General features: G+C 44.7%; 9 protein-coding genes across 9 annotated transcripts; 3 read left to right on the forward strand and 6 right to left on the reverse strand. All coding sequences in view use genetic code 12, as the record gives it.

Moving 5' to 3' along the window:
* Positions 1–23: 23 nt before the first annotated feature.
* Positions 24–2,054, reverse strand: DIURU_003346 (DNA-binding SCF ubiquitin ligase subunit; the record flags this gene model as incomplete). Its single annotated transcript, XM_034156098.1, has 1 exon — positions 24–2,054. The coding sequence occupies one exon, from the start codon at positions 2,052–2,054 to the stop codon at positions 24–26; it is 2,031 nt and encodes a 676-aa protein (XP_034011599.1).
* A 397-nt stretch (positions 2,055–2,451) lies between these two features.
* DIURU_003347 (Mn(2+) transporter) lies at positions 2,452–3,318 on the forward strand (the record flags this gene model as incomplete). The annotated part of the gene is made up of 1 exon (XM_034156099.1): positions 2,452–3,318. The coding sequence occupies one exon, from the start codon at positions 2,452–2,454 to the stop codon at positions 3,316–3,318; it is 867 nt and encodes a 288-aa protein (XP_034011600.1).
* Positions 3,319–3,344: 26 nt separating this feature from the next.
* On the reverse strand, positions 3,345–4,280 carry DIURU_003348 (trans-2-enoyl-CoA reductase (NADPH); the record flags this gene model as incomplete). Its single annotated transcript, XM_034156100.1, has 1 exon — positions 3,345–4,280. The coding sequence occupies one exon, from the start codon at positions 4,278–4,280 to the stop codon at positions 3,345–3,347; it is 936 nt and encodes a 311-aa protein (XP_034011601.1).
* Positions 4,281–6,682: 2,402 nt separating this feature from the next.
* On the forward strand, positions 6,683–7,132 carry MBF1 (Mbf1p; the record flags this gene model as incomplete). Its single annotated transcript, XM_034156101.1, has 1 exon — positions 6,683–7,132. The coding sequence occupies one exon, from the start codon at positions 6,683–6,685 to the stop codon at positions 7,130–7,132; it is 450 nt and encodes a 149-aa protein (XP_034011602.1).
* A 31-nt stretch (positions 7,133–7,163) lies between these two features.
* DIURU_003350 (uncharacterized protein) lies at positions 7,164–8,150 on the reverse strand (the record flags this gene model as incomplete). The annotated part of the gene is made up of 1 exon (XM_034156103.1): positions 7,164–8,150. The coding sequence occupies one exon, from the start codon at positions 8,148–8,150 to the stop codon at positions 7,164–7,166; it is 987 nt and encodes a 328-aa protein (XP_034011603.1).
* A 232-nt stretch (positions 8,151–8,382) lies between these two features.
* On the reverse strand, positions 8,383–9,282 carry DIURU_003351 (uncharacterized protein; the record flags this gene model as incomplete). Its single annotated transcript, XM_034156104.1, has 1 exon — positions 8,383–9,282. One exon carries the CDS (start codon positions 9,280–9,282, stop codon positions 8,383–8,385), a length of 900 nt encoding a protein of 299 aa, XP_034011604.1.
* A 2,018-nt stretch (positions 9,283–11,300) lies between these two features.
* On the reverse strand, positions 11,301–12,107 carry DIURU_003352 (uncharacterized protein; the record flags this gene model as incomplete). Its single annotated transcript, XM_034156105.1, has 1 exon — positions 11,301–12,107. One exon carries the CDS (start codon positions 12,105–12,107, stop codon positions 11,301–11,303), a length of 807 nt encoding a protein of 268 aa, XP_034011605.1.
* A 658-nt stretch (positions 12,108–12,765) lies between these two features.
* Positions 12,766–14,280, forward strand: DIURU_003353 (uncharacterized protein; the record flags this gene model as incomplete). The annotated part of the gene is made up of 1 exon (XM_034156106.1): positions 12,766–14,280. One exon carries the CDS (start codon positions 12,766–12,768, stop codon positions 14,278–14,280), a length of 1,515 nt encoding a protein of 504 aa, XP_034011606.1.
* A 114-nt stretch (positions 14,281–14,394) lies between these two features.
* On the reverse strand, positions 14,395–17,433 carry BEM3 (Bem3p; the record flags this gene model as incomplete). The annotated part of the gene is made up of 1 exon (XM_034156107.1): positions 14,395–17,433. The coding sequence occupies one exon, from the start codon at positions 17,431–17,433 to the stop codon at positions 14,395–14,397; it is 3,039 nt and encodes a 1,012-aa protein (XP_034011607.1).
* Between the last annotated feature and the right edge of the window lie 397 nt (positions 17,434–17,830).

A 17,830-nucleotide genomic window follows, 5' to 3' on the forward strand; every position in this document is an offset into this window, starting at 1 on the left:
GATCCAGACTGGATTTATGTACATTATAAAGGTTGGATCCAACTATCTACCCCAAACGTGAATATCGACGTTGCCCGAGGATCACTTTCGATTTCGAGCAAATGTGGATTGCGTTCACTCATGTAGGTTAATGTCTGCGAGTCAATATCAACTCCATTAAGTCGAAACTTCTTAACAGGATATTGCAAGAGGTATAACAAACCAACGCCTTTAACGTTTGAACAAAAACTTAGATCAAGTTCTTCAAGCTTATGTGGCTCTTCAAGTTGAGAGAGCGTCGAGAGAGTAAATTGATCGATCAAACTATTTCTCACGCTCAATCTTTGCAATGCAGGAGCATATTTGAATAACGTTTTCCACCGAAGAATGTGGTGCTGTTGCCCTATGATGTCTTGGGGCCACTCAACATGACAACAATTACCAATTTGCAACGTCGTAAGATGTTTGCCACTCAATCGGAGCAATTTCTTTAACCCCTGCGTTGTCAACAGTGAGCCGTACACGTCGAGACGCCGTAAGTCATGTAGCTGATGCAAATCTTCACTAGTGAATTCCACCAAATTGGTGGCTCTGGGTATATAGCGCTCGCGGAATGTGAGATCTTCAAGATGGAAACTTGGTTGGTAATTTTGAAGTAATTGGAAAAACTCGAGTAGCGTGATTGATAGATTATTCTCAAACCACAAGCGTTTCAAGTTAGGAGTCTTGAGGAAGAACTCACCCAATTGAGGAAGTCGGTTTTCAAAGTCGTAATTAGCCATAATCAACTCCACGAGATATGCAAAAGTTTGATTGAGAAATGGGGGTACTGCCAGATATGTCGCAGGCCCAGGTGTAGCTGACTGCTTCTCTCGATTCAATTTGGGGTGGTTCACTAGTACTAATTCTTCTAGTTTCTCATGCAGATCAACCATTGAAAATCTTCTAAATGCTTTCTCTGTGGTAATGACATTCAGAGCTTCGCGATCCATATCACTTCGAAGAATAAGAACTCGTAGACGCTTCAAGTTTGGGAAGATGCTCAATAAAATACTACCGTACGTCATCAGCGAGACCAAACCGAGGCTAAGCTTGGTTACCCGCTTGAAATTGTGAGTCGTCCAACCAGTTTTCGACATCAAGTGAATCCACGACGATAAAGAAAATTGGCGATCGCTGATGTCAATATTTCGAAAGAAAAGTCCAGGTTCGGTAATCATGCAGCGAAGACACCGCTCAAGATTAGCCGCATGTTTGATTTTAACTGAACTTATCTCTTTCAACCGAGTAAAGCTGCTGATTCTCTTTACTAATTGGACTCCCCTCTCAAACTGCGGTACAGTGACCCCCAGACGACAGTCCAAGCGGTAAAGCGATGGCAATTGAATTAAGCTGCTGTACCATCTTTTGCACACAAGATGACACTGAAGTACACACGTTAGCGGAATTTGGCGAAATATGAGTTCAATGATTTCAAGTGGCAACAAATTGAAAGGGTCTCGCCCCAGCACTCGAGTCTTCTTGTAAACAACTGTGGAAAAGGACGGGGATGACGTACGCTTTCCTGTCAGTTCGGAAACCCCATGTTCAACTGGAGTCTTTACCGTGGCTTGTAATCTTTCATGATTTTCCTTAAGCGCCTGATATTGTTTTGGCGGCGGCTTAATCTTGCTTTGCTTAAAGGCAGACTTGATCTTTGTAATACCCTGAGAATAGGTCGATAGGGCACTGGTCAAATCTCCTCTCTTCTCGAGCAATTTGCCAAGACGAAGGTACCCCTTGCAATTGAGCGGGTCTTTAGCGACTAAAGCGCGTGCATCAGCTAGAGCTTTGGTAAAGTTTCCAAGCTTCTCGTATGTGGCGGCTCGTTGGTCGAGAACTTTAGGTAAATTGGGATGTATAGGGGGGATGGAGGCTAGATTATAGACCTTTGCGTCGGCTCGAAGTTGCTTGAGTAACATTGGTCCCAACGCATTGTAAGCGTCTTCCAACTCGTTATAAATGGTAAGAGCCTTATCATAACGTGAGTTGTGGAAATAAATGACTGCTAGCTCCAACTTTTTATCATCATCCATGAGCTCATTCACAATAGCTCGCGCGCACACGCGTTGCGTTGACCGTTGGCGTGGGACACCGGAAAAACCAAAGCTAAATGAGGGATCCAGCTAACAATAACTCCAAGATAGTGAGATGGCTTGGCATTTTCGAATACCTTATCGGTACTGACACGTAAACAAGAACTTTCGGCGTCCCTCGAGTATTAGCGAGTTCGATCTAGTCAGAGCCGGACCTTACATATCTACGTATTGTTTAGGTTCCTATCATTGCTCAACACCCAGGATCTATCAGTAGAGCCCGATTTTCTATATAGTGAGCGGGCTTGTTCCTTGCATCTAATACGCGTATTCCTGTACCAGTCGCAAAGTACTACCGATCTCATATAGCTCACGAGTATTCCAATCGTCCGTTACGATGTCGTCGTTTGTCGACTTATGCATCGTTCTGGTGGTAATGATGGTGGTGGCCATCATTGGCGGCCTCATTCCCATCAAGCTTGGGGACAAGCTTCCAGGATTCAACTACTTTTCATACTTCGGTATGGGTATCCTTATTGCCACAGCCCTTGTCATCATCATACCTGAAGGAGTGAAGACTTTGTATGAGGCGACTTCTCCAGATGGCCCGGAGGCATGGTCCATTGGTTTACCGCTTATTTTCGGCTTCGTTATCATGTACCTCCAAGATAACATTCCCATGTTGTTGGAGGCGTGGAATCTCAAGAGCAAAATCAATTACACTGAAGTCGATGGACTGGCACCTGGTTTCAGTATTGCACATGGCTTCAAGTCGATTCTCCAATCGGCTCTCACCTTAGGGTTGTTGCTTCACGGGATAATCGACGGTATCAGCTTGGGACTGAGCTATGCGCTTTCAAAATCTCATATTGGCTTAATCATGTTTGTTGTCATTGTTGTACATAAGCTTCCCACGTCATTCAGCTTCACGTCGATTTTACTCAAAGAAGGATTTTCTCCCCAAATTGCGCAGTTTCATTTATTCTTGTTTGCACTTACTACTCCTTTGGCTGCAATTACGACCTACCTAATAATCAAGGTTGGCGCTCATGATTCCCAATTTGTCATTGCTTTATTGTTTTTGTTCAGCGCTGGCACATTCTTATATGTCATCCACCATGTGATGTCGAACGTTGGCCACTCAAAGTCCGACGACTTGCACAACAGTACGAATACGCCGGAACAATCATCGGCGCTAGAGTTTTTAGCCACACTCGGGGGTGCATGCCTTCCCATACTCGTTTCGTTTTTGGGAGGGGATTAAAGGGGTTACAACATTCATGTAGCTATTTAAATAACAAACGGAACGTAAATCTTTCTTCTCAACTTCTTGTATTCGTCACCGAAGGTTTTCAAGTACCGCTTGTGCTTCTTGACAGCCCATACCCACATCTGAGCAGTGGCAACAACGAAGAACAACCACGCCGACCAGTTTCCTACAAGGAGAGCGTACGCGAACCACGCCAACGATTCAAAGAAGTAGTTGGGGCAGGAAACCCAGTTGAAACCATAGCCGTAAGGAATGACATACCGCTTAGTGTCGTTCACCCGTAATTGAGCCAAAATGATGTGGGTGACGAAGTTAGAGATTTCAGCGAAAAACCAAACCCCAACCAAAATTCCGATAACGGGGGTTGCGTGGTTCAGCACATGGTAGACGTAATCACTAAGCTTAGTCGTGTGCACTTGAGGACCGTAGATGAACACCGATAAATTGATACCTGACAAAACCCAGTAGTGAGCAGAGTTCTTGAAAATGTTGAATGCGGGCATCGTGGCATTCAGGAACTTGTGGACAAATAAAGTTTCAAACTCACGCTTGAAGAAATGGAATTGAACCATGTAGAACGCCAAAGTTTGCACCAAGGTTCTGCTAATGCCAGGGTAAAAGTGTTCATACGCGAACCAAACAATGGGGTGAATGAGAAGAGGGCCCAAGTATTCAATGACGAACACAGTTCTCCACGAGATTTGGGGGCCAAGGTCCTTGACATAAATGACAGCACTGTCACCGGTGACACCATTGGCCACCAACGTCTTCGACTGGTCAAGGGGAACGTGCTTCTTGGTTTTGTCATCGATAACAGTGACTCTCAATCTGTGTACAGAGCAATTGTAGCGATTGGCAAGGTCCGCCACCACCTTCTCCACACGAGCGTCAGGGGACTCGGAGAGAGACACCGGCTTGAAGCCTCTCGACCGCGGTTTAACTTCAATGTCAATCATAAGGTAAGCAAGGGTTGTCGCAATTGAAATTATTGAGGAGTTGGTGCACTGAAATAGTCAGTGGGTGTGCATATAAACATTGACCGTGGAGAATCCGGATAGGTCGTACTATATATGAGGTCGGGATTGGAAGTACACCATTTTTGAAATCGATTGACTTTATTGTTCCATAAATTTACGGTATATTGCCACAATGATTAAATGACTTTTTAAGTATCATTTAAGCTCTGATATGTTTCGGAGCGATTTGCAATGGAGGACAGATCTAAACATTCTTCGTATGCGGCTTCATTAATGATAACTTTCCAATTACTGACACGAACAAAATACATTTGTGTCATCAGAATGGTCATTAAAGCAATAATCATCCCGACCCATAAGCCCGTTAATTCCCATTTGAGTACAAAGCCGAAAATGTATGCACACGGGAGACCAAGGGTGTAATAACTACCCAAACTAACGAAGCCGCAAATTTGCTGTCTTCCTTGTCCTCGCATTATACCACCGGTGGCACACGATAAGAAGTCAAAGACTTGATATACGGATGCGATAATGAGGGTCCGACCAGCGAGAGCTATGATTGCAGTATCATCTGTGTACAAGCTGGCAAATTGGTAGCGGAACATATAGAGTAATGCACCAAAAATTGACCCACTCACTAGAGAAAGCAGAACGGCAACCGTTGCACAGGTTTGGGATGCTCTTTCAGAGGCAGCACCAACATACCACGCTATTCTCGTTGATGTTGCAATTGATAACGCAAAAGGTATTTGATATAGCAACACGCATGTGGTATTGATGATCGATTGGGCCGCCAAAACTGTTGTTCCAAATCGGGATGCCTCCAAGGTTATCACTTCAAATGCAAGCCACTCCAGTTCTACCATCAAGACACCCGGAATTGCGAGGTTGATCATTCTCTTCCAATTCAGCCAATAGATGGGGTGGAAAATTGCCTGATGAGGCCAACACTTCCGTCCGTCCAGTACGTAGATATAGATGTAAATCATGAAGCACATTAAGTAGTTGGTAATGACCACAGATAACGGGGCTCCAATAAAGCCTAAACCAATGTGACGATCCCATACAAGTACATAGTTAAGAATTGCGTTAATGGGAGCACAGATTCCAAGGATGTAGGCCAGGGGGTTGAACAATCCCTGAGCTTGCAAGAAGTGCTTTGCATTCTCAAACAATATGAATGCAGGGACGCCGAAAGCGATGACGCGGAGGTATAACGAGGCATATGATGCCAACTCGTGATCGTGGACAAAGTAAACGAGTGATCGGTACAGTCCGAAAATCCAAAATAACATTATTGGACAGCTCACGAAAAGTAGAAGGATTGTACATCTGAAAAAGTGTACCCCGACCCAGTTGAACTCCTTTCGTCCATATGCCTGGGGACATAATGTGTCCAAAGAAGTTGCCACGCCTTGAATGATAGCATATCCGGATATATTGGCCGTCATTGACGAAAGGGAAATAGCCGCCAACTCTGCACTCCCCAATCGACCCACTGAGAACACCAGCGCCACTGTGAGCAGGTATTGACATAAAGACGCAATAGCAACGGGGATCGATGAAAATATTAATCCGGTCAGCTCATTTTTGAATGATGTCGTCGGTTCCTCCCCAACCAGAGCGATTGAGTGACGTGATAGAATGTCTGACACATCAGGGGCGATGCTGGCTGACATTTCATCATGATAGCACTCATAAGAATGCGTCACCAAAGTTGAATCAGCTTCCAAGCTGCCTGGTAAGATTTGTAAACGGCGACGACGATCATGCACATGGTCAACTACCGCATCTTCCAAATCTTGTGCTAATAAAGGCGTTGAGCTTGTGGTTGGACAAGACGACATGGTAATAGTCATACGAAGATGCCCACATGGGTGGCTGCAAACAATCACGAGCCCCGGGATGATTTCCACAGTTTAAAGTACTCAAAATGACCTGTCGTGCTCAACGAGGAGCTGTTTTAAGTTGAAAATGATTCAACCAAACTCAAGGCTTTACAACTTGAACATCAATTTGATCGTTTGGCTCCAAAAACACCTTGATATGCGACCCACCACTATATTTCTGCTAGACACGTGGGTTCGAGAGAGCCATGTCAATCCTTGTTGCACACAGTCGGACAACTAGTAGCATTAGCAGAGCTTACGATTCGTCGCTTTAACAAAGCTTACGACTTGTCTTACCAAAAGACAATTTCGTCAGCATTGGTTTCTCAGCGGGTGTGGCAAATGATGCATACGTCATTCACCCGTATTCCGTTGTCCCGCATGGCTGCCAAATCACGTGACTAAATGGTAGCGCGTCTGATCGATCTTTCTAGAATCATAGTGTGACACATAGCAAAGGTGCGAAAATTTCCTGGACCGATTAGTTGAATCATGTCTGATTGGGATACTGTCACTATCATTGGGTCGAAGGCGAGAGCCGGTGGTTCGGGCCCCAGAGAAACTGTTGCTAAGTCTAACTCAGCGATCAATGCCGCTAGAAGAGCTGGGACTGTGGTTGGTACCGAAAAGAAGTACGGTACGGCTAACGTCAAGCTGAACCCTGAAGGTCAAAAGTTGACTAAGTTGGACAACACTGACGACGTTGTTGCTGTCAAGAAGGTTGACGCTTCTGTTGGTAAGGTCATGTCTCAAGCTCGTCAAGACAAGAAGTTGACCCAAAAGGAATTGGCCACCAAAGTCAACGAAAAGCCCCAAGTCATCAATGATTACGAGTCGGGTAGAGCCGTGCCTAACCAACAAGTGTTGGCTAAGATTGAACGCGTGTTGGGAGTGAAGTTGAGAGGTAAAAACATCGGTGAACCCTTGTTCAAGAAGAAGTAATCATGATTAATGAATATATACAGTGCATAAACTAAAGTTGGAAATGTTTCAATTGCTTTAACGTAATAGCAGCGAACTCCTCCAGTTGATTCACACAAAAAGCATGCTGGATGTTTCCCTCTTTTGATCCCAACTCGAAGACAACATCGTCTTGCGGGTTGTGGTATCGCGCAATAGTACTATCTCTGGTGAAATTTGCCACCCAATGATCATTATGTGCATAGAACGTCCAAATTTTTGTGCCCTTTAAGTCTTTGTAAAACCAATCATTTACGGTATCGTCATCACGTATAACTTGAAGCTCATCGTCAACTAATTGTAAAGCTTGGCGAACAATTGCTGGTGAACTGATTAAGTCTTTTACAGCCCCAACGGAGTATTTCATCAGATCCTTGGCAGCTTTTGAGTGACTTTGGGATGGTTGTAAAACTTTGTTTTGAATTATACTCAGTTTGGACTCATCAGTAAGTATCAAATTCAATAACTTCGAAAACCAAACTACTATCGTTATCATGGGGAGCCATTCGAAAAGTGGGGCTGCCTTTGTACCTGAATTTGAACGGTTTAAATCCTTGATTGTAGGGCAGATTAGTCCAATGAATTTCAAATTGAATTTCCCCTGAAGTTTTGAGTCGTTCGTCAACTCCCTTACCGCTCTTTGTGTGACGAACCCCCCCATGGAATGACACATGATCCATAACTCCACCGGCTTGTCGTCATACTTATCTAGAATGTGTTTTCGTATGAACTCATACTTGTGATTAACCTGATAATGCACATCGTACTGTGGGGCCGACTGTGCTGTGGAAGGGGTGGTATTTTGACCCGCATGCGATACACAGAGGATCTCAAGGTCCGGGTATTGCTCTTGAATCAAGTTCAAGTACACAATGTAAAACTCCACTAATCCAGGATTGCCAGGTATGAATATGAGACTTCTTGGAGTGTCCAGCGGTTCAGATGGAAGTTTGTGATAGACAGTTGTGGCCGGATGATGTTCGTATGGTTCAACAGACATGTGTGTAGAATTATCGAAGATTTTCTCAAGATCAATACTGATTACTTGCGCAAAAAGACTAATGTAGTATGCCGGCATAAACGGTTGCGAAACGTATTGCCGACATGTACCGATCGCTGTGAAGGAGTCGCCTAAGCCCGAAAGAGTTGAAATAGGGCATTAATACGGTATCTCAAGCTTTTAATAAATAAAGTAATGCCATAAATAACGACATTTGCGATCGTCTTTTCGATCAGTTTTCGTCGAGATTGATCTTGAAAGTGTAGTGTCTCATCACAGGAGGCTTTTCGAGATCATCTGAACTATGCAAATCTTTTTCATAGTAATGCAAATTGCCACCTCGGTCAATCAATATAACAGTTTGCGTACGTGTACCATAATACTTTCCCAGAACAAAGGTATGTTCTTCAGCCTGAGTATCGAGTGGCGGAATGAACACCAGATTTTGAAGTTCTTGCACTTTCGCAAACCAGCCTCCATATTTTTGAATATCGGAATCGTAGGTGTTGGTACTCAATACATCAATACACCCATCAACTAGAGCCTTTTCATCGTACTCGTTTTTCACTGCTGTGTCAATAAGCTTGTCAACAAGCACCTCGCCAATTTCAACCTTCCTCCATGGTTCATAGTACAACGAATTGCTGATACCAAAAGTTTTCTTGTGGGAAATTTCAAAGTGAGGGTCAGACAGATCCCCCTTCAAAATTTGACCCAGTTCCCCACGATTGGTGAGTACTGAGAGAGGCTTCACTTGCTTGGTAGTGGGATCAAGGGAAATTTTTCCATGAACGAAAGTAAAACCACCAATATCTTCCAAGTCAATTTTCGAACCATTAAGAGCGTGTCGATTTTGTAACTGCTGTTGCCAGTCTGTGTCGGATAAGCCCGCACTAAGGTAGTCAATCGGGAGCACACCCCGCAGCATCTTTCCTTGTAAATTACGGGTATCACCCTCTCGGTAGTTGAGTAGCACTGCAACACGACCGTCAGTCAGTACTCCAACCCAAGTTCCTTGCTCTGGTCGAGCTTCGTCGAGAGGGGCCAAAATGCGGTGACCAGGGTTGGTCGGGACATCTTCAAACAGTGCTAACTTTGTGGGGCGCTTGAAGTACTCATCACGATTGTTCATCAAGATGAGCGGGTAATCGGGGTGGCGTGTGGTCCCTAACAAGATACACATGGCACGACGAGAACTCAGCAACTTGCGCCGATTAACGCGGGGGAGTGGCGGACGCCAGAATTTCGTGTGTGATAGCAATACACCAAAGAGGCCAGCTAACACTCAAATTCGACGCAAGAGGCCTATAAGATGGTTACGAAGGGGTGCAGATTCATTATATAGCTCATATGCTTCGCTTTCCTGCAGATACCAGGGGCCGTCCCAAATGCTTGTTATGCAAGTCGTGCTCACTGGTATTTCGGTAAATGTGACGGCCATTTCCGGTTGGCTCACTTAACTAAAATTCTTAGTAAACAGGCCCAGTCATTTATGTCTGACCAAGTTCAAGTTGAAGTATTTCCACGATGTTTCGTTCCTGAAGGAACGCGTGTTGTGATCATTTTGTAATCTTATTTCCGAAAAGCGACTGTATGGGGCACTCGAGAAAAAGCGGGGTGAGCACGTTCGGCGTCATTTCGAAGCCCCGCTCTGCCTCGGTGAGATCTTAGAGTGCCTAAAAAATCACCCTATCACCTAATGTATCAAATTCGTTGAATGACTACTCCATGAAAATTTGTTCCCGCTAACCTGAAAATCCTAAGAAGGTCAAAACAAACCGTAACAAACTCGACGTTATTAATGCGTTCCCCGGATCCTGCATACTCGAGGCCTAGTCATGCCATGATCCTTTTCAGTCAATACCACTTCTAGCGGCTAGGTGGCTCTGTGGTCATGTCGAAAGCGGCCAAAGGTCATAAAAGTGGTTTATCCATGGTTTGGAGCGATGAAAGAAACAATCATTATCCAAACTATGTCGTGCCCACCTCTAAATCGTTAATATCATCGTCAAACTCCACATCAAAAGTATCTCCCTCTAAAAATAACTTCTCCCACTTTGTACTGTAGCTGTTAACAGGTATTAACGCTCGATCATCTTGGATGAAGACTCCGTTTCCATCATTTTCTTTCGAGTTAACCATCATCGCTTGATGGCGATAAGTATCGATGTGCTTTAATGAGCAGTCCAGTCGTGAGCATCGTCCATTTTCCTCGTACTCCGGGCATATTAGGTAATGCATGAAGGGACACTTTGATCCCCGCTGACAATAGCCTCCCACGGCAAATGGCCGGCACACCCATATTTCGTATTTCGGATCATCATATAGTGGCGGCTTATGATGTGATCTATGACAATCAGGATTTAAACAAACACCATTGCTAAGATTCTTCAGACATAACTCGGCATTGCAATTGTTGGCATTGTGGTTCAACAAACAATTTTTAACGTTGCAATCCCCCATTGAGGAAATGTTGTGACATAGTCTTATCGTAGAAACATCATGATCGAAATTACAAGACTTGCCTCGTCGGCAAATCCCGAATCTTCCGAAATATCGACACCTCTGTTGTTTCCGTGGTTGAGGTTGAGGAGACACAGCTTCCAAGTTCAATGAAAAAACATCACGACGCCAAAGCACGTTAAACGCCTTAGGGCTTGTTTCCTGCAAATGGCGGCCACTATTCAAAGGCACAAGAAGATATCCATTCTCAGCGACAGCGTACGTGACGTCATCTACTCGAACCCTATCACAATCATCATAAAGTTTGGTGTTTTTCGTAACAATTTGGTGGACTTTTTCAGGAGAAGCATCTATAGACGGGACAATTCCATTCACATCAACAAGTTTAATCTCGGTTCCTGGTCTTCGCCCTTCGTGTTTTCCCCTTTGTTGTCGTCTGGACAAGTGCTTCTTTAGTTGTAGTCTTTGGGCAGCTGGAAGTGACCAATATGCGACCTTCCGTCGAATGATATTCAGTTTAAGTTTCCGGATTTGCTCTTGTTTTGCCGCGAGTGCCTCATTGTAATCCATATCCCCACAGATTAAGCTCACGTACGCTTCGATGTACTTTATCGTGAGCGCGCGATGGAGTCCACAGCATGCACCAACGCACAATATAAATACTTACGCTAAACATATTACACCAGGCTATATAATGTGATCGATTATGATAGGATCAAAGCACACGGCATTTTCCACGGTAGAGAATAAGTACTTTTTTTTAATCATGATGGAATATAGAGATTCGTCACCTGCAAAGTTCCACCCGCCATAATTGAGCATGCAGTGACGGCGATACCAACACATATAGTCGGCAAACATGTTGTGGTCGCGATCAAGATAATACTCAAATCCCAAACATATCAGCGACCACACGTTTAGCAATGATAATGCCAAAATATTTTGTTCATAAATCAAATCATACCATCGGGGTGAGATTTTAGCGATTGTTTGAAATATTGCCGCATCATTGTTATGACGAGCCGACACGTAAAACAGTTGGTTCAATTCCTCAATAAAGATTAACAAGTAGTTTACTTTTCCCTCGTCAAGGTTTCTCAAACCGGAAAATTCATCATAATATCGTTTCAAGAGTGGTATCATCGGAAATGCTTCAAATGTTTTCATAGGTTTGAAAAAATTTAATTGGTGGTTTGGGGCAAAGTTTGCAGCCATATTGAGGATTTGCAGTCCCGCTTTCAAAAAGCTCAAAAAGTCATGTCGCCGTAACTCAAAGTCAACAAGTGGTAATAACATAGCGCAATTACTACCGATAGTGATGTATAGAATCCAAGTCGACATCATTAAAATAATTGCATTGTCTTCGGTAATAGTACCTTCCATCAACTCATCTGTGAGTCGCGACGTCTCACGAAGTTGGAAATTGAAGGTATCGTAACTGAATTGTCTTACAGCGTAGACGCTGTCATCGCAAGGCATTTCCAATGGAAGCATGGATGGGTTATAGTTCGATATTGCGAGCAAACCCAGATAGCCCATCACACATTTCCTTATAAATTCCAGGGAGGAGAGGAGTTGTGGCATACTCACAGTCCATGTAACTTGGCCAACGTCGCGGGTTTGACCGTAGTGCTGGCTCATTTTCTGTTCGAAGACTGCCAATAGATAGTCCTCGAAAGGATGCTGAACATTCGAGAAACTCGTATTTGTGTCGGACGACCTAAACAATTCTAGTTCTCTCGTATGCTGCTCCTCAAAAAGTCCACGTTCATTGCCTGTGGGGTAGACACATTTTCGATTGGTATGAGTACAGTACTCACACGATGGACGGACCAAGTCACACTATATTGTTAGTATAGGTGAATTCAACTTCATCATCGTACGCACCTTTATCTTGAGCTTTTTACAGCTAGCACATTTGACGGACTTCACCCGCCCCATGAAGATTTCAGACAACGGATCAAAGTCACCGATTCATGCAGGATTTCCAACCTTGTGTTCTTCGTTATGGGAATTTAAGATGACGGTAGGATTGGACTACACGCAGAGATCAACCTTTTGAAATATCATAATTCAGTTGAATTCATCTGATCAAGTATTGTCTTTATGACTATCATTTGTTTGGTAGATCGCAACTTTCAAGCCGCACGCCATGGACTACCCGAAGACTAAGAGCTTCAGTCGCAATGCTCTCAGCCAGCTTCTTCCCCTCGATACAGAATCCTTGAATGAAATCATTGACTATACTTTGCATCTTGGATCTCCACATGCTATTGAGTCACACTTGCTTGACATACTTGGAACATCCGATGAGAGTCTCCTGTTTGTGACTCAATTTTTGAAGCTCAAGCAAGAGGAAGACGACGCTTACGCCAAGAAGACCTCGAAGCAGCGTATGCTGCTAACAAAAAAGCCTGCTATTTCTAATCAACCAGTTACAAAGAAGTCTCCAGCTTGGAAAGTGGACTCAACAGAAAGTCAACCATCACGTAAACCCCTAACTCGAGTTGACCCCAAGAAAACAGCTTCAACAACTTCACAATTGATGAATGAGCCTCACATGGTGCTTAACGCTAAACAAGCCAAAAGAGGTAAACGAAAAAATATGGACAATTTGAAGGACATTGAGGCTGCTCTCCAAGACCTTGAACTTGCAGAAGCACAGAATCAAGCCAATCGAAAATGCGATTGCATGGGCCAACGCCACCCCCTTTTTGATGTTGTACCAAACTGTCTCAATTGCGGTAAAATTATCTGTGTTAAGGAAGGCTTGCAGCCGTGTCTGTTCTGTGGTCAACAATTGCTACCTGAGACCGACCGCGAAGAGATACGACTGATACTTTTGAAAGAACGAGACACATTAGAGCATAATAAAGAGCTTTTAGCTGAACGGAAATTGCCCTCACAATCACCACCTCCGGTGAAAGAGAAAAAGAAGAAGATTACGGTTAGGCTGAGCGCTGGTAAATTTTGGGATGAGCAGAAGGAAGCCTTGGCTGCCTTGGAGGATGAGAAGAAGCGACAAAAACAAGAGCAGCTCCAGAAAGAGATGCACGAAAAAGAGGTTAAAGAGCAAGAAGAAGAGCTCAAGAAGTACGAAAAAATGAAGCGGATCAACGAGAAACATGATAACGACCTTTTGGTGGCGCAACAAAGATTGGAAACACTCTTGGACTTTCAAGCCACTGGTGCCGAGAGAACCAAAATCATTGATAGAGCTGCTGATTATGACTTACCAACAAGTTCGAGCTCTATGTGGCTTCTGCCAGTTGAGCGAGCACTTCAACTAAAACGCCAACAAAAACAATTGCGAAAGCAAGAGTCGGCTGAGGAGTCTCGTAAAGGTAGGGGGAGAAGAGTTATGGAGATGGTAATCGTCAATGGGAAAGCTCAAATGGTTGAAAATACAACATACCTGAAATCCGATGATGAAGAGGACGAAAATTCTATCCAAGAATTGGAGAGCAAAATAAATGTTTCCAAGTTGGCAGAGGAAGCCGATCAGCTGAAGCAGGTTTGGAATTATGAATTAGATGCTGCCAAATGGGAGAAACCAGTGTATATGGGAAACCAACAGAGTGGCACCTTGGTGGATACTGCCCCACCGTCCCGACTTCAGGTTAGCAAGGGCGGGGACGAAATGGATTTGGTTGTTGCGTTACCTTGAATCAGATTCCGGAAACTTGAATTGAGCTATCTAGGGTTTGATTACACATAGTTGTCATTTCGATAGTATACAGCGTAAAGCATGATATTGAATATTGTAGATCTGCCATCATAGCTATCTGTTGGGGAAATTCGGAATGTTAACATCCAAAATTTCTCGTGAATGGTCAGGTACTGGAGCAGCCCCCTCAAAAATGCATGCAAAATCAATCAAAAACGTCAGCAATACCTCTAACGTAACATTCAACGTTGGCACAAATACAATACAGACATTGCGCAAATTCATGCGATTATGTTGCGAGTGGGAAATAACCAATTGCAAAAATCTGAAAATCACATAGCAGGTGTTGTAATGAACCTCATCAACATTATTGGTGTCATTGAAATAATCACGAAATTGAAGTGCGAGTTGCAGCGGTGAGATGTTAGGGTTGTGGAGAACAATACCGTTTAAATGATTGAAGCACTGAAGTCCAAGTATTGGGGCTGGCAACTCACGCAAGTACGTCTTAAGAAGCAGAGCGACGGTGTGCATGTCGGGGCGAGGTTCGCATGTAGCAAAATCAACGTCAAAATGCAGGTTGAATTGATCTTTCAACTGCCGGATGCAGAGGGCCAGACCAGATAAGCGAAAAATTCCTTCCTCATATAAAGCACCAACTTTAATGAGATACTCTATGCTGCGTGCAATGATGGCCGGAGTGAAGCGTCCAAAAACTTCACGCTTCAGAAGCTTATATGCATCGCTTAATTCGCCTCCAAAAATTCGAGCAATGGCGTTACCGTCTTCCTGGTTGAGTTGCTCAATATATTGCTGCATGGAGTTGCTTTGCATCGGAGGAGCTTGAGGAATTGAACTTTGACCGTTAATTTGGGAGCTGGGTTGCACAATTGGTGAATTCGATTGGTATGGCAGTGCAGGCGGTACCTGAACCTCATCTGGGCCACTTGAAGTAAGATAGCGAGAAAATGGAAATATGCTCTTTTTCTTTTTCTTCTGTATGATGGGTTCGTCTTCAACTGGCCCTAAAGTCGTCAGATACAGCGTCAGAGACTCCTTATCACTGTATCCAACATAAGAAGTTCCAATACTATCAACGCTGGTGTCACGTGGATCACGACTGCGCAGACTTTTCAGATTCAAAGTGTCAACATCCTCCGAATAAGCTGGTGGGGGAGTGTCTTCATTAACCGGTGCCACCTCCAGTTTAGGGGATTGCAATTTATCATCTAGCTCATTGAATTCAAGTAAAGCATCAACCCATTCATCTCGCTCTTCGTCAGTTTCCGCACAAAAGAAATGCTTGGGAAGGTTTGACATGCGAGTGTTTGCTCGGGATTCCATGATCAAAAACGCATGACGATAACCTTTATCATCAGCAACTTGATCCAGATTTTGACGACCAATCTGGGCACCTGTGAGTTTGATGGATTCCGAAAGAGGGGCTCCTGGGTAATCGTAAATTTCCAACATTGGTCCATCAACCTGGCACCATCTGATTCGCCAGTTCAGACCTAAACCTTTGTACCGTCTGAGAAGATAACCTTCCTTGCGGGCCCCACTCTTGTGATCATCGAGTGGATTGACAAAATCAAGCGAGAGAAACCGACAAATCTTGAATAATATCATTTGAGGAATATGCGGGAATGTGAACAAAGAGTTAAAGTAATCTTGAAGTTGCTGGCGTCTCTGATCCACTTTGCTGGGTTGACTCAGGAGAAATAAGTTTTTGTCTGGAAGTATAGGAAGGCCAAATACTTCGACGATTGGACGAATTTCGGAATCGAATTGCATTGCTTGGGTGTACAGCTTCCGAATACGCCACATTTCTTTGTCGCTGTCTCTGTCTGTAACGGCAACAGTGAAATTAATGTCGTCGCGACGTTTCAGCAGTGGCAGGGTGATGTGGTTGTCGCGATTCACCAGATACGTCAGAACAACGTTAAGATAGATAGTGTGAAAGTCATCAGGTTTTATTAGCAACAGCTCTGCGTCTTGCTCTGGCTGCGGCAGAGACAATACATGAAACAGGCCTTGCAGCTTAGTATTGAACAGACTCAGAGTAGGTGTTCTTAGCGATTCTGGTCCCATATTCGGTTGAAAACTCAGGGGTGAATTCACCAGATTTAATTCGTCTGCAAGCAGGTCTCGATTTTGGCGACGGCCAAATGCTTCCGGGGTGTTAGGTGCCTGTGGTGTCAGTTGCTGAGACGTGCGGCGCCCAGCGCCGGCGTCAAGAGGAAAGTTTGCCAAAGCAGGCAGCTTAACACTTGGTAGTGAATTTCGGTTGAAACCAACGATTGATGGGGGCTCAGCAAGTCGTTGACGTACAGCTTCTCGCTGAGGGCTTTCCGCTTGTTCAATGACATCAATTCCCGATGATGGAATCGGGGAGATATGAGCTGTACTGGCGCTATGAGGTAGAGACGCAAACTGCTGCTTAGGCGTCAGATCACCATCTTCCTCGCTTATTATCAGCGACGTCAGAAGTTGGCGCGGTTGAGGTTCAAGGAGTGGCAGTTTGGGGGGCTCCAGCGATCCCCGTGAGAGATCGACGTTGGAGCGATTGCCTTCACCTTGCAGTCGGCGCCAATCATCGCCCAGGCGATTTTGTAAAGTGTATGGAAGGCGAATACGCAGTTTGTATGAACTGACCAGGTTGGTCAGTGTCAGTTGTTTGAGTGTGGGATGAGTAGCGTCACCGCGTTGTTCAAACTGCAGCTCCGTAGGAATCGTTGGCAGAAATACCAGCAGGCCTACAGACGGATTCAGTTTAACTTGCTCAAGGTCTAAGTCATCCAGGACCAATGACTCGGCGTGTTTCAGGGCGGTAGATGTTGCCGAAAGTCGATAAGGGTGTTCGTTCAGTTCGCGAGGCTGAGACTCCGACCTTGAAGCGCGACGTCTACCAGCCAGGCGTATTGGCACGTCGTCGACAATTAGCTCAGGAGCTTTGCTATTATTTGATTGGCCAATGCTCTCGCGTAGTTGACTTATCACTTCATCTCTTTGAGACACAGCGCGTCGCAAGGATTGGATCTCGTCCAAGAGGCATTCAATATACTGGTCATCGCGCAAGTGTGACCTGTCGAACCGTGGATCCAGCGGCGGTACGTCTGCTGTCAGCAGCAACCGCACTCCCTGTCTGTCCATGGCACAAACGACTTCAAATGGTGGTCTGCTGTTCAAGTGGTGGGATCTCGCAAACTGAGTGCGCGCGCGTTGAGGAAAAACCTTGAGAGGCGTAAGGTGGGGGGGACGTGTTCTGGGCAATACAAGTAATGATGATGCTAGAGGCAGAATATCAAAATGCAGGAGTGAACATAACTTAAAGTGGGGCTTAGGTTTGAAGTCCCATCGACAACATATGTGCCGTTTGGAACAGTACAGATGCCGCCGCTACCTTGCTAGCGGTGGGGGATAGGGGCGAAGGGTCCTTCATCTGCGACTGCTCGGTATATGCAAGCGCTCGATGCAGGGAATCAAAAGCACACACACGTTGACGCCAGCGCGACTCATTATGCTAAAGTGGCGTTAAGGATGCGAGATC

Source organism: Diutina rugosa (assembly GCF_008704595.1).
Source record: "Diutina rugosa strain CBS 613 chromosome Unknown scaffold1_size794362, whole genome shotgun sequence".
In the NCBI taxonomy this organism is placed as follows: Eukaryota; Fungi; Ascomycota; class Pichiomycetes; order Serinales; family Debaryomycetaceae; genus Diutina; species Diutina rugosa.